The 14,088-nt window shown below is 32.1% G+C and overlaps 2 protein-coding genes across 4 annotated transcripts in view; one reads left to right on the forward strand and one right to left on the reverse strand.

The window, feature by feature from the left end:
* Positions 1–221: 221 nt before the first annotated feature.
* On the reverse strand, positions 222–5,251 carry LOC115452468. 2 transcript variants are annotated; one of them, XM_037440176.1, is made up of 5 exons: positions 4,999–5,251; positions 3,972–4,140; positions 2,493–2,648; positions 1,317–1,479; positions 222–474 (listed from the first exon to the last, which is right to left on the reverse strand). In XM_037440176.1, exons 1-5 carry the CDS (start codon positions 5,022–5,024, stop codon positions 413–415), a joined length of 576 nt encoding a protein of 191 aa, XP_037296073.1. In that variant the 5' UTR covers positions 5,025–5,251; the 3' UTR covers positions 222–412. The 2 variants fall into 2 exon arrangements, with proteins under 2 accessions (XP_037296073.1, XP_030036870.2); XM_030181010.2 differs by having other exon boundaries at positions 3,984–4,140; positions 4,999–5,250.
* Positions 5,252–12,721: 7,470 nt separating this feature from the next.
* The window catches only part of LOC115454911 (octopamine receptor beta-1R), a 52,882-nt gene continuing 51,515 nt past the window's right edge, over positions 12,722–14,088 (forward strand). For both annotated transcript variants that reach the window (XM_037440177.1, XM_037440178.1), the window contains exon 1: positions 12,722–12,825. The gene's annotated coding sequence lies outside the window, so the exon portion shown is untranslated. The remainder of the gene's footprint in view (positions 12,826–14,088) is intronic.

A 14,088-nucleotide genomic window follows, 5' to 3' on the forward strand; every position in this document is an offset into this window, starting at 1 on the left:
AAGTGAGAATCTCTACTTTTATTCTATAATTTTGTCCTTTTTCTTGTCATAAGGTTACAGAGCATGCTTTGGAAGGTCGTTTTTTTTAATAAAATCAGAAATATATACATTTTAAATTAGGTCATGTAAGTTCTAAAAGTGCGATATATTGAGTTCATTAATTACATATTGATTTAAAATTACTTGCCTCTATATAATTATAAACTTTAATATGAAAATCAACACATTTAAAATAATTTAATTAAATAATATTATATAAAATAAATCAAAACTGAGCGCAATGAAATTGACTAGAACCATTTTACCCTTCATTTGTACCACAGCAGCACTCGCCGAAATTTTTAGACTCCATTTGGCGTTTCCGCCGATTTCCAAACTATTTCGTATTCATATCTCGATGCACTAATCGTTTTCAATACGATAACCATAACGTTAGCTTGTAACTGTTCACTACGATGAGAAAGTAAAAGTAAACTGAAATGCAAAAAATACTTTATTAAATTTACTGACCTATTTATGTACCGCAACAGGTTGAGTTGACCCAAATAAGGGAAAAAGGTTAATGTGCGTCTATAATTAGATTGTTTACTATGTTGTCCCGGAAGATATCACATCAGGACCAACTGGTATACGAATCTGCTCTAGAAGAGTAAACGATATACTTAAAATAACATTTATTATGTCTTGAATAGCCTTATAACATACATTAAAAAAAATACATTCGAACTGAGAACCTAGCAACAACATGCGGTTTTTTGATATCTGAAATACTTGTGCATAATTAGTAGAGATAATACTAAAGGAGCATACATTAAATTTTGTTCTTAAAGATATTCTTCTATAAGATATATATTAGCTTTAATTCTATTCGATCGAATACCGAATATGTAGGTACTATTCGGCGAAATACTTTTTCATATAATCAAAGTTATTCAAAACAATCAACTTTTGTATAATAAGATTTGACTTAAAAATATCAAATAAATATCTAAACTTCACATTAGAATTATCGTTACTGATAACTAAAATTTAGGAGTAGTAGAAAGATTATTTTAATTTGTATTTTGAGACAGTAACATTTTTGTAGAAGGGTCAGTATATTTGAACAAACCAGCGAGAAACAAACACGTCAGTATATGTTACACTGCGCGTTGGCCGAAAATTCGGCTATACGCCCCAGAAGGTCGCCGAATTTTCGGCGTGTGGCCGAATACGCTGTTTGTAACATTCACTTATAATTTTAACCTAAACAAGGCAAAATAACTTCACAATATTATTGTGTCATTTTAAAATAAGGTATCCAAAAATGTACTCACAACAGGTCCAGAAAACAGCGAATACTATGGAGTTGACCTGTTTCTTTTCTATAGCGCCGTTTTTCCACACAGGCATCACAATACCGGTCGCAGTGGAGCCAAAATACACGCATACATATGCAAATGAGAACCAAACATACAAATTCACCAAGTGGTACTTATTCTGGAATAATTAAAATATTACTTCTGAATTTATGTAGTAGCGGTATGAAGAGATCTATTTCTATCTACAGAATCTTCACAGTATGAGAAGTCGACTTTGTGACTGAGTGTACATTTAATAAATATACAACTATTAGAAAACTAACTCAATTATAATTCATTCTGAGATTTTTACATATTTTTAGAGAGTTAACGGCGTATTAGAAGGTGTCATCCATATCAACTCAAAGTCCACCGCTGAACATAGGCCTCCCCTAAAGATTTCCAGACGGAACTGTCGAGGACGGCCTGTATTCATCGTGTTCCTGCGATTTTTATCAAGTTGTTTGTCAACGTAGTAGGTGGACGTCCAACGCTGCGCAATCCATATGCTGATTTAATTCCGACCGAAACTATTATTTTATCCAAAAAACGCAGGTTGCAAATATTACAAGAATGTAGATTAGATGACACGATTAGCCACATGCTCGACATCACGGCCTATTATCGCGAGCAAATGATGGCTAAAGTGAGTTTTCAGGCCATCTCTTTTTATCAGATCCGTGGGTTAAATATTCAAACAAAGTTCTATGTTAACTTATCTTAAAAAAAAGAGGTTTAAAATTTGTATGTTATTAAAATTAGAAAAGACTATTCTTACTTCGGGATTATTGGAAATATTTCCAAAAACAAAAACATAGAATTATGTGATATATACACTTCAATATGTACATAAAGTATAACATGTAATAGTGAGCCAGCGAGACGCCAGGCCTCATAATCGAATTTAGCTGCACACGATTCCCATCTCATTATTATTGCCAAAACAGCGATAACAGTTATATGGTTAAATACCAGTGGCAAAGGATAAAATTTTCCGAAAGGGAACGTAACTTATACGTTCTAGTAATATGCATAAAAAGCGACCTGGAAATCTAGTGATAATTAGATTTTACATAAATTACGACAGGGAAGCCGGCAGGAATTGAATTATATGGACGTTTCGTGACTGTTAAATACGTAAATAATAGTTACCACAAGAATACCGAGCATGAAAATTCCGATCACTAGAAGATAAAGCATGGTCCACATTATATAAAACAACTTGAAGTAGTGGGAGGTTTTGTTCTTCTCTGGGAAGATGTTAGATACGAATTTATCCACTTTGTGCAATTCACACAACGCCCAGAACTGGAAATATATTTGTCTGTATCACGAAATCATTTTAAAAGAAAGAAGAAAGATTGTGGTTCAAAAAACTAGCTCGGATTGTGTCATGATATAAACTATTAATTTAAGTAAATATTATCTTTAGATATTACGAAAGAGCGTTCTAGATGATTTTAGAACCTAGCTTACTAATAATTTACTAAATTATATATATTGTATTTCAAACTTAAACTTGAATATGTATTTTACTTGTCACCTTTGATCTATCAATATTGTTCTATTATAAAAGGTTCATGAATGGCTCTGTATACTGTCAATATCTCTTTTCAATATTGTGAAAGAAAACGTCTTAGAAAAGGCAGATAAAGAATATTTATTACCGATACACGTTATGAAAAAGAAAAGACTAAACGAAATAGTCCAAAACACCCTAACAATATTAATTTCAGCTGAAACCCATTATATCTGGATTGTAACTTTATATTATATTAACTCGGATTGTAATTTATAAAGATATAAAAGACAGCGGTCCGGACTTCAAAAGAGACAAAGCTTTGAAGTAATTATTGTCAAAAATACGATAGATATCCGAAAACTTAATTTAATTCGTTGTTGGCGAAGTTCCTCGTGAATAGCTTTTTAAACTGGATTCTTTATTAAGTGCTCTATTTTAAATATTATAGAAAATTGATTAAAATATTATTGAAAAAAATATTTTTTTTGGTTATCAATAGGTACTACTATTTTCCTAAAATTAGCATGACGATCAGGGTAATGTAATAATGCGAACATATGTAATGTAAGATCTAATTGAGCTAGTGTATTAAATTAATAAAAATTACAATTATATCAAACTAGTAGGCCTGGCAGACCTCATTTTGTGTAAACTATCTTTCATATTTTTAACTCTACAACAGCACCATCTATATCGTCTAAAATTATATTATCTTTTTAGCAGGAACTAATCAAAAACAATCATAATATATCATTAAAATCTGTGAAGCGGTTTCGAAGATTAGCGTGAACGAAAAAAGATTTTCACACGCACAAAGTATCAAAAAAAATATTTTCCCGTAATTGCTTTTTCATACAAACCTTATCTTGGTAATTACAAATACAACAAAAAAGGGATCTCCCAAATCGGTCAACCCGTTCTCAAGCGATGTGAAGAAAACTGTCCTCTTACATACATGGGGCAATTTCTACTTATATAGATTAACTTAACATACATTTTCTGTATGATAGAACTATTCATAGAAGTATTATTTAGTCAGCCGTATTATCTAATTACCTAACCAGAAGTACTATCAAGACTTAAGAGGAACGAGAGCTCTACTAACTTACCAAATTACTTACAAGAGATACAAAAAATATAAAAACAGCAGCCATTTTCAAAGGAATACATCCACAGCATTTGGGTTGGTACCCCAAACGGTCCAAGGGAGTAGAATTCGCCCCATTGATCGGGAGGTCTTCCAAAACAAGGAAATTAGGACATGAACATAACTGCCATCTGAAAATACATTAGTTGAAGTAAGTTCGAATTAGGGGGAAGATCGTTGATATTAAATTTATTTAAAAAAAAATAAGTTGTAAATAAAAATGGTGTTTAATCCAAATTCAAAATATAAGGAAGTTGATACGTCGGCGGTTTTTGTTGTATGTGCGTTACTCTATATCTTCGCCATTGTTAACCGATTGAATGATTCGTATAGCACAGACTATCTATAATATTGTATTTATTTTTAATTGCTTCCCTACGCAACCGAGGACTAAAGGACAAAAGGAGTAACAGAATGACGCTCTACAAAGCTAAAGCTAATTCAGTTGCCACTAACTTGTGGTGTATTACAAACTGGCACTCCAGGCTTTGCTGTTTTATTAGGTAATGTCGGGTTAAGCAGTAAGTTTGTATCAAAAGTCTACCCCTGCTTCCTACTTAACCCTGTCATAATATAATTTTCGTCGTAGTCCATCGCCTAAAATCTTATTGAGTTGATACATAAAGCAATTTCAGGGTAATTTATATTGTCTAGGATTCTGCACGATCATCCTAGCTGATGTGGTAGGATATGACACTAATTATTTATACTTTAAGAGAGATTACTAAGTTTATTGTTTAATGTTCAGTGTACCAAATATATGTTATATTTTAAGAAGTCTGCAGAGGAACTACTGGTATTACTAAATGCTGCGGGAATTTGATAGGTGAAATTGTTGATGTTATATTTTTTTATCATAATGCAATGATTTAAAGAGATGCTATCCAAACAAAGACATCCAACTATAGGTTAACTATCCAAGGTATTTATGATTTTTATGGAGGTAATTAAATTTTTATGTTAACTTTGAAATCATAGCATCTACTTACTTGCCATCATCTTCTCGAAAACACATTATTTTATCACGGACATGGATTTTACCAAAAAATCAAAATTAAACATTTTATACCTTAAAAATATTGTCGAAGAGAATTATAATTTTCCATGTATATTGTAATTCTATTTGATTATAATATATATTGAAAATATTGTATATAGACGTAGATAACAAATATTTATGATTGATGACAAGGAAATGACAGTTAATGTTAACAAAATAGTCCGTCGCTCAAGGATATTTCCTTTGGACATCTTACCATGTCATCATAATTCACAATCAGCCACTGTAAAAAAGAGACAAGATGACTATGCGTATGCGGCTATCTCGCTTCTGCAGGGCTGTTGTGTAGACATTATTTGTATGAGCTGTAAAACTTAAATTTTCTTGAGTTAAATTAAATTACTGAACTTTTGACAAACATATTCCATGTTTATTGTTTCTCCTTTAGTTCGTGAAGTTAACACCAAATAACTTTTAGTTGTCGAAGTTCCAATATTTTGTTTATATTACCAAAACTCCGTCAAGTCTTGAGACGCAACGAAGTTTGTCAAAGTGCAACATGGAACTTATTGTGCGGAACTCGGCTCTTATCTAAGTTCCGTAACTTAGCGTTTAGTTGCTTAGAACCGTGCACTTAGGCACTGTATTGGGCGTTAACTTAAGTAATTAAACTAAGTCGTACAATCTCACCAAATATATTTGGGAAGGGCATTCTTTAAATAAGGAGATATTAGGATGCGAAGAGAAGGATCACAGTTGTTAAAATAATAGTAACATTAAGAACACAGGCAAAATAGATAATAATATATATACCTCTAGATATAGATAAAAAGGTAATTTTTGTACAATGAAGAATTAAAAATATTTTGTGTAGTTTTTGCATAATTTTGCTTTCATCTATGTATTCACAATTTAAACAAAAATAATTAAACTTTAAAAGTATTTATAATATCAACCCTGTATTATATACTGTCCTACTACTGGGCTCAGGCTTCCTCTACTAGTAAGAGGCATTAGGTCTTAATTCACCACGCTGGCCTAGTGCGGGTTTGTAAACTTCACACACCCTCAAAATTCCTATAGAAAATTTCTCAGGTATGCAGGTTTCCTCATGATATTCCCTTCACCGTTAAAGCAAGCGATAATTCACAAAGAATGCCCACATAATATTTACAAAAGTCAGAGGTTTGTGCCCTTGCGATTTGAACCTGCGAACATTCGTCTTGGCAGTCCGAACAGTAATATACAGTAACATTAATTTAACAGTATTACCATAATAGTTTGATAGAACAAAATTTTTGCATAATAAATAATACGATAGCTTGTTTGTTAAACACGTCCAAGAATTAGCGAATAATGCCACAGTAAATTATTTTTTGAAAAGTCGCGAGCAAACAAAGAATAAAAACTTAATATACGATTTTAATCTGATTTCAGATAGTTTGACACGAACTGTAGAGAAATATATGTTTGACCAAAGACTTTAAACTATATAGTTAGAAATAGACCAGACATCAGGGGCAAATTTTTGCTCCAAAACTATAACCAATTGGTAATAAGTCGCTGTCTAATTTGAAATGTCAGTATGACAACATGTCACAGCGTCCTTATATATTAATACAAAACTAATATATTTACAGAAAATATGCTAATATTCCCATTCAAAATATGCAAATCATAATATGGAGAAAGTATCAAGTATTTTCATTGATGTTTTGCGGTTGATTGAGTAAACGTCACATAAGCGCAAATTTTTTGTATCACAATCTTTCCAATGTCCGCTCTATATTATAAACTTAGAACTCTTTGTGTTTGACGAACTTTTCCATGTAAATAACTGGATTGCAACTGTTTGCGGTCCAACACTGTTCCAATATGTTACAAAGTTGTCCTAATTACTTCCACGCAGTTTTAGCGCGCGTAAAAATAAGGTTTTACTGCTGTATTACGTTACTTCAATATATTATTTTGGTCTCTATGGAATACGGCTGTTTTTTTAGATAAAACGTTAATACAGTTTTACGATGTACGGTTTCTGAAAGTAAACTTATCTTATCTTATATCTAGTATGTTTGTTTCTTAATTTTCCAATGTAAATATTCATCTATGGTAAGAATTTGAACGTCACAATAATTATCAGAAAAATCAATCAAATAATTTTAGACCCTCTACACTTTCAACTTAAAAGTAAATAGTCTACTCTACTTTGGAAAGTAAATAACTGAATCCAGTTGTATTCCGTAACAGTTTCTGAAAGTATTTTGTGTATGGATTTAAAGCAAAGTTAGGATGGCGGGGCATAGTGTGGCACTAGACATGAGTAACTCTTGACCCGCATCCGAGTCAGTAGGGCTGCCTACGTGGCTTTTCGCTTCGACCTAGAGCGACCGAATTGAATATTTCTAATTTCATAACTATGTACTCCTCTACGTATTACAAAGTTATTTGTTATTTATGGATTTATTATTTTATTGTTACGAACTGATTAAAATAAAAATAACTATCAGACTTTACAGAAATACTTTCACAAAGATATCACTAGCCAACCCACTGGTCAATGACTAACCGCCGCGGTCTTTCAAAGGTGTGTTTTAGCAAAGAATGTCACAAATACTCTCACAACAATATTTGAGTGCTAACATAATTGTATTAGAATTTAAATTGTATGATAGAGTTTTTAATGTTTTAATGGATTTTGTGTTCAGTTACATTAAAAAAGTAAGAAGTGTTCTTAGTTTTGTTGGTACAGTCGGTATTTTTGTTCTCCACATATAATTTTAATTTACTCAGTGCATAATGGTTTTGTTTAATTGTTAAATTATGATCTGAGAAATTACTAAACCAATTTTTTTTAGGAAGCTATATTACTCCTGTGCTACTGCTACTTTTTATCCGGGGAAAATATTTATCCCAGAAAAACTTTTTCACGCGGGCAGAGCCACAGGCAAAAGCTAGTAATTGAATAAAATTGGCCAACCCTGTGCCACAACGGACGTGTGGAGAGCTGCGGTTGCCTCTCTTTGTTTTCTTTGGTCCTCTTCTTAATAAAAACCTTTATAAATAGAAAAGTAGATATTGGCCTATTGCCATTACAAGCAATGGAATATCGATGAACTCTATATATATAAATCCACAAACACACAACACGCCTTCATAGTTCATACCCGAAGATATGTCGATCGATTATGATATAAGTAGGTGACGATTGTATGTTTGGGTGTTTGTTTGTTTATCTATAACTATGTTCTGGACTAATATATAGCTTACTTTTAAATCGGAGAATTTCAAAACACATTTTCAAAAACGCGAAATATATCTTTAAAAGTAAATACGATTAAAACACTTTGATACACATCAACGAAACTACGTAATTAACATATCGGTTTTATTAAAATCAAAATAGCCGATATTGGATTTAAAAATCCACTGAACGCTGCATCGGCAGAGGGCACAAAGGTCCGCGCAAGAATTTATGCAATCAAAAATGGTTTGACGTCGACATCCACTTTGTAAGCAAATTTTGTACCACCTATCGAAAATTAGTGCGCTGTTATTGAGTTATGGATGGTATAAATTCTAGAAAATTCTACAGAGAAAATACACACTTTTATTTTTTGATGTGACTGGCGTATCTCGCAGAGTGAAAATAGCATATTCTGCGCTTGAAGTAATCATCCTTTTGCCTTGTCTTATCTGATAATTTAACAATTTTAATTCAGTGATTCAAATTCCATAATATATTGAAATGAAATCCTAGAATTAATAAAGCATACGCCCATTATTTCTTCGATTCGGGCTAACATAATTGACATAAATATGGTGATATTATGCTTGTCTCCGATTATACTACAAGATTACTACACACCCGGCGAAGAGTTTACTTATAATAATATCTGCCCCGTGTAATATACTGTGCCACTACTGGGTACGGGCCTTCTTTAATAATGAATGATTAGGCCTTAGTCCAGCACGATGACCTGGTATTGATTGTCAGATTTCACATACCCTCAGAATTCCTACCGAGAAAAATTTCAGGTATGCAGGTTCAGTCACGATGTTTTCCTTCACCGTTAATTATAATATATAATATAATAATATCAGCCCTGTATTATATACTTGCCCATTACTGAGCACGGGCCTCCTCTACTACTGAGAAGGATTAGGCCTTAGTCCACCACGCTGGCCTAGTGCGTATTGGTAGACTTCTCACACCTTCGAAATTTCTACAGAGAACTTCTCAGATGTGCAGGTTTCCTCACTATGTTTTCCTTCGCCGTTAAAGTTAGCGATAATTAATAAAGAATACAAACATTTTTTTTTGAAAATTCATAATGGTAATTCCTTGAGTTTTGAACCTGCGGCCATTCGTTTGGGTAGTTCGTTCCACACCCGTATCAATTAAATTTATAGTGCCTACACCTTTAACACAAACGCGGGTTTGTAGGTACTTATATCTATAATACAAAGTTATATTACGACGAAATTAATTGTTGTAAATTTAATAAAACTTCTTAGTTAATATTAATTTCAAATATTGAATAGATATTTAGGGAAAATATTCAGAAAATTCTACGTATTTGTTACATAGAGGTCAACGTCCCCGCAAGCTCGATAAACCGATAATAAAGGCTTGTAGACATTTTGTACCACACAACATTTAGATAGCGGCTTAGAAAATGTGTTATCTTGTAGTACATAAACATATATATAGAAACATATCAATTCTAATATATATGTTGTATTTATTAATGATATCCTTTACTGTATTCTAAGTTTTATAATAATTCTTTGATATGTATTGAATATACTGTGCAAGAATGATCGTTAAGACTGGCAGAACGCTCTCTTGAAACTAGTATAGAAGAGTGCCAAATCACGGTGTACAGAAATAAACTTGAATTTTCCTTTGATAAATTATCTCTCCAAATCTTTGAATATGTAGTTTAGGCGAGACATTTGAACAAAGAAGTTATTAGTCAGAATTTTAAATTTACTTACCTATATCAACAAGGATGAGTGGACGTCCTTTGCTATTGTAGAGAATTTATGGGTTTTTACCAACAGTACTTTTGTTTATGGAAATAGACAACATATTAAATGCAACCAATTATCAAATGTTAGAACCAGTCTGCAGTCAGGTCTATTCTTTATACGCAGAAGACATTGACACTGGATGGTTAGTGGAGTGGGGTCCAGGTACGTCTGACGAGAGAGAGCTTTCTCGCCACAATACTGTTTATAATACGCAGGTTGATCCCAAAACGCGGCACTTACTTGGGCCACTAAAGTAGGCCGAACTTTGTGTTTAGTGCTCACTATTTTTATTTTATTTTTTAAAACAGGTTAAAACCATTTAACCGTTTAAACCATTTATTTTTCTATACACACATAAATAAAAAAAAAAAGTATATAAAGAAAAAAAACACACACAGATGATTACAATCATGATACATATTGAAAGCTACAAATGAGGTTTTTTAACATAATTATAATCCACAACTTGTGTTTCACAATAAACTTATACAAGTGCGAGTGATAACTAAGTAATAATGATAAAGAAAAAAAAGGATTAGTTAATTAATAGAAATGAAATATTATTCTATAAAATGTATATAGAAATTAAGTTAGTTTTAGCGGCGAAAACACAATATATTCACAAAACTACAAACATAATTATACATCTACACTCTTTGGTCTTTGGAAAAATGAAAATTATGACGTCACTCGTGACTAACTTCATGCTGGCCATAGCAGGACTTAGTCAATATCGACGATGGAGAATTAGGTACTTACTTACCAAAATTTTGTTTCAAAATTATAGCACAAATAAACCGATTTAACTGTAATCTAAAGTTAACGTTCTGTTAATAATGTACAGAATAATATTTGTATTTCAGTAGATTACAATTAAGTTGGTTTATATACTTTAAAATCACAATTCAAATTTTGATTTACTTTACAAAGAGGCCCTTGACTTCTATTTACTCCTGCTATTTTATTTGTAAAAGCATGTTATTTGCGTCTTCGATTATGTCAATGACGTTTTTCAGAACAGTTCTGCCATGTATTTTTCGGAAGAAAGTACTCTATGTATTAATCCAGCGCTTCGATTATCTAAGTACTTATATGTCAAACATTTAAATTGTTTTGGTAAATTAATTACAGAGTCCAACAATGGTAGAAGGGCCGCTATGCGGAATCCGACAGACGTGGTTGCGAACGATGACTAGGTACCTTTTACCAGAGGAACCCACACCCCAGCGGAGTTTTAGTTGGTATATTATAGCGTCTAAACTACTATTACTACTACTACAAGCGTACTATCAGTGAAAATTCTGTCTTATTAACATAACATTAAAAACAATAATTAACATTATAATATTTTCATTATCTCCGAAGGGGTAAGCAAAGGCGCAACTAGTGTATCCACTTTTCGCCGAGTGTAAACCTTCCAATGTGATCGGGGCGAGCCTGTCGCCACATCGGGCTCATATTTCAAACTCTGGGCTGATACTAAACACAATAACTAATATTTCTTTTCCCTACTTGGCTTTCGAACCCGGAGCTCCGCAGTGGTCATATCGCGTGTACAGTACAATTACGCCGCCGATGCAGTCACATTCCCCAATTTCAGTATCCTAGAAACCTCCTCATTGCATCGATTCCCCAATGCTGGGGATCGTAAGTCATCAGGGAAACAGTCTTTCGCGCACGATGTTGTGCCACTTGGTTCGGTTTTTGGCGACACGATCCTAGAAAACACAACCACAAAGAAGAAATACCAACATTTTGTCTTTTATACTGGTATGATAATGGATAGTAGTATTACGCATGTAATGGTAAATAATGAGAGAAATTGGGTCTTGGAACGGTCATAAAAAATTTGCTGCTCTGCTTTTCTTTCTCTTTGTGTACCTACATAAGTTTTCCAAATCAAGATTGTCAGAATACGTCACTATAGCGGGCGATTAATTGATTGATTTTATTAGATTTGCTATCCTATAATATTAATATTGGAAAAGTTTTTACGAGAGTGGATTCACTTAGAACGTAAAATATCAGGAACTAAATCGTCAAATATGTCAATAGCACGTTCCTTTTATGACTGACAACTTTTACTGCCATATATATTATTTTATAGCCATTATTTACCTGTTGAATGACATTTAAATATTTATGTTGCAAAACAGGAAGTATACGATCCTGGGCCTTTATTCTGTATGATAGTGTAACTGCGTAACGCGGCCGTGTCATGTTATCTTCGAGAAATGTGTGTGGAATGGTATTCTGTAAGCCAAATTTCTATAGTCCTGAACATGATGCGTTGTGTTACGTGCTTGTTACACACTGTTAAAATAACATGCGGGATAGAGAATAAGGCCCCTGTACTAAGCGTTTTTTCCACGGGTTTTACTACATAATAATAGTTACTCTTATAAAACTAAAACAAAACTATCTTATTTGCCTTAAATTATTACTTATTTAGGACGTAAAGTGTAACAAATAACACTTTTAATTTTTTAGTTTTCAAATTCCTATTAAAATGTAACATAAAGAAGAAACTTCCAAAACAGCATCTGTGTTTAGTTAAAATTAAAACTCTGCAGTGAATATGTAATGATGAGTTACTTTATTTAAATAATTTGTAAAATTCCAGGAAATATCCCCCATTCCATTATCCGACGCCGATTGCACCGCTGAGACCTGCGGCAGTCCGCAGTCGCTGCACCAATTCAGTGTGAACGGACGCGGCGAGCGAGCGCGCTCTGTGATTCGAGAACACGTGTGTGTGAATGTGAAGTGACTGTGTTTAAAGGTAAGGTATAGTGTTTTTTATTAATTTGAAATTTTTATTTATAATTTTGTTTAATATTTGTATTATTATTATGGTATTTTTTGTGAATTAAGAAAAAGTTTGTAAATATTTAAATGTTTTTCTTTTCATAAAATGAAAAGGCGATGTTGTAATTTTATATGAAGTTAATCAAAGGTTTGTAGAAAATAATATTTAATGTTTTAATTTTCATTATATAATGCTAGTATTGTTATTTTATAGGGCCAATTAATTTAAGTATTTATATAGGAAAGGAATGTTATAAAGGAATATTTTACAAATTAAATTAACAATAATATAAGAATGATTTCGTTTATTCGTTTCGAAATAGAATTGAGTTACTTTCAGGATCTTTTAATTTAACACACGGAAGCTTGATTAGACTTTTACTTATAACTTTATTTAACATAAATTTACCAATGAAATTATTGGATCATCATTTTCTGAAATTTAAATTAGTAATAAATTTTTACTTATAACTTTACTTAAAATAAATTTTACCAACGAAATTAACAATGGAAATTTAAATTTTTAATAAATTGCAAGTTTTCACACTATTTTACAGAAAATTGTAATGAGAAATGTATTACGCATAACAATTGCTTGGTTAAAAATACACATGTTAATATTCACATAGTACAAACAAAAATACGTACTATATATTCGCACTAGCGTTCCGTCTCGGTTTCGCACGGGTAGGAAGGCATATATGAATACATTTTCTCTCGTAAGAAACATTAATAAATTATACACATAAACCTTCCTCTTGAATCACTCCATCCATTGGTGAAAACCGAATGAAAAATTGTTTGAGTGTTGAGTTATGATTGTTCAGACATACTGACGCGGCGAGGGACTTTGTTTTATAATATGTAAGGATATAGAGATCAATGTAAGCAATAATTTAATAATTACTTTGGCATAATAAAATAATATAAAAACAACTTTTACGTTATTAGTTACATTAGAAAGAGTTAATTTGTTGCTTTTAAGATATTTATCGTGTTTTTTGTATATAAAATATGTCGTATTAGCGCTGTTCCTTTGCGTATCCAATGCAATGAAATAATCGGTTCTACGCCGTAATACCTAAAATATGTTAAATATCTGTGGTTATATAAAAATAAATATACATATTTTATTAAAGTCGTCACCAGATACCGAATTTTAGGAATATTGATGAAAACTTTTGTAATTTTCATTTATATTTATGATTTATTTTCTTACCATTCCGCCGCTAGCCGT

Source organism: Manduca sexta, chromosome 18 (genome assembly GCF_014839805.1).
Source record: "Manduca sexta isolate Smith_Timp_Sample1 chromosome 18, JHU_Msex_v1.0, whole genome shotgun sequence".
NCBI classification, from domain to species: domain Eukaryota; kingdom Metazoa; phylum Arthropoda; class Insecta; order Lepidoptera; family Sphingidae; genus Manduca; species Manduca sexta.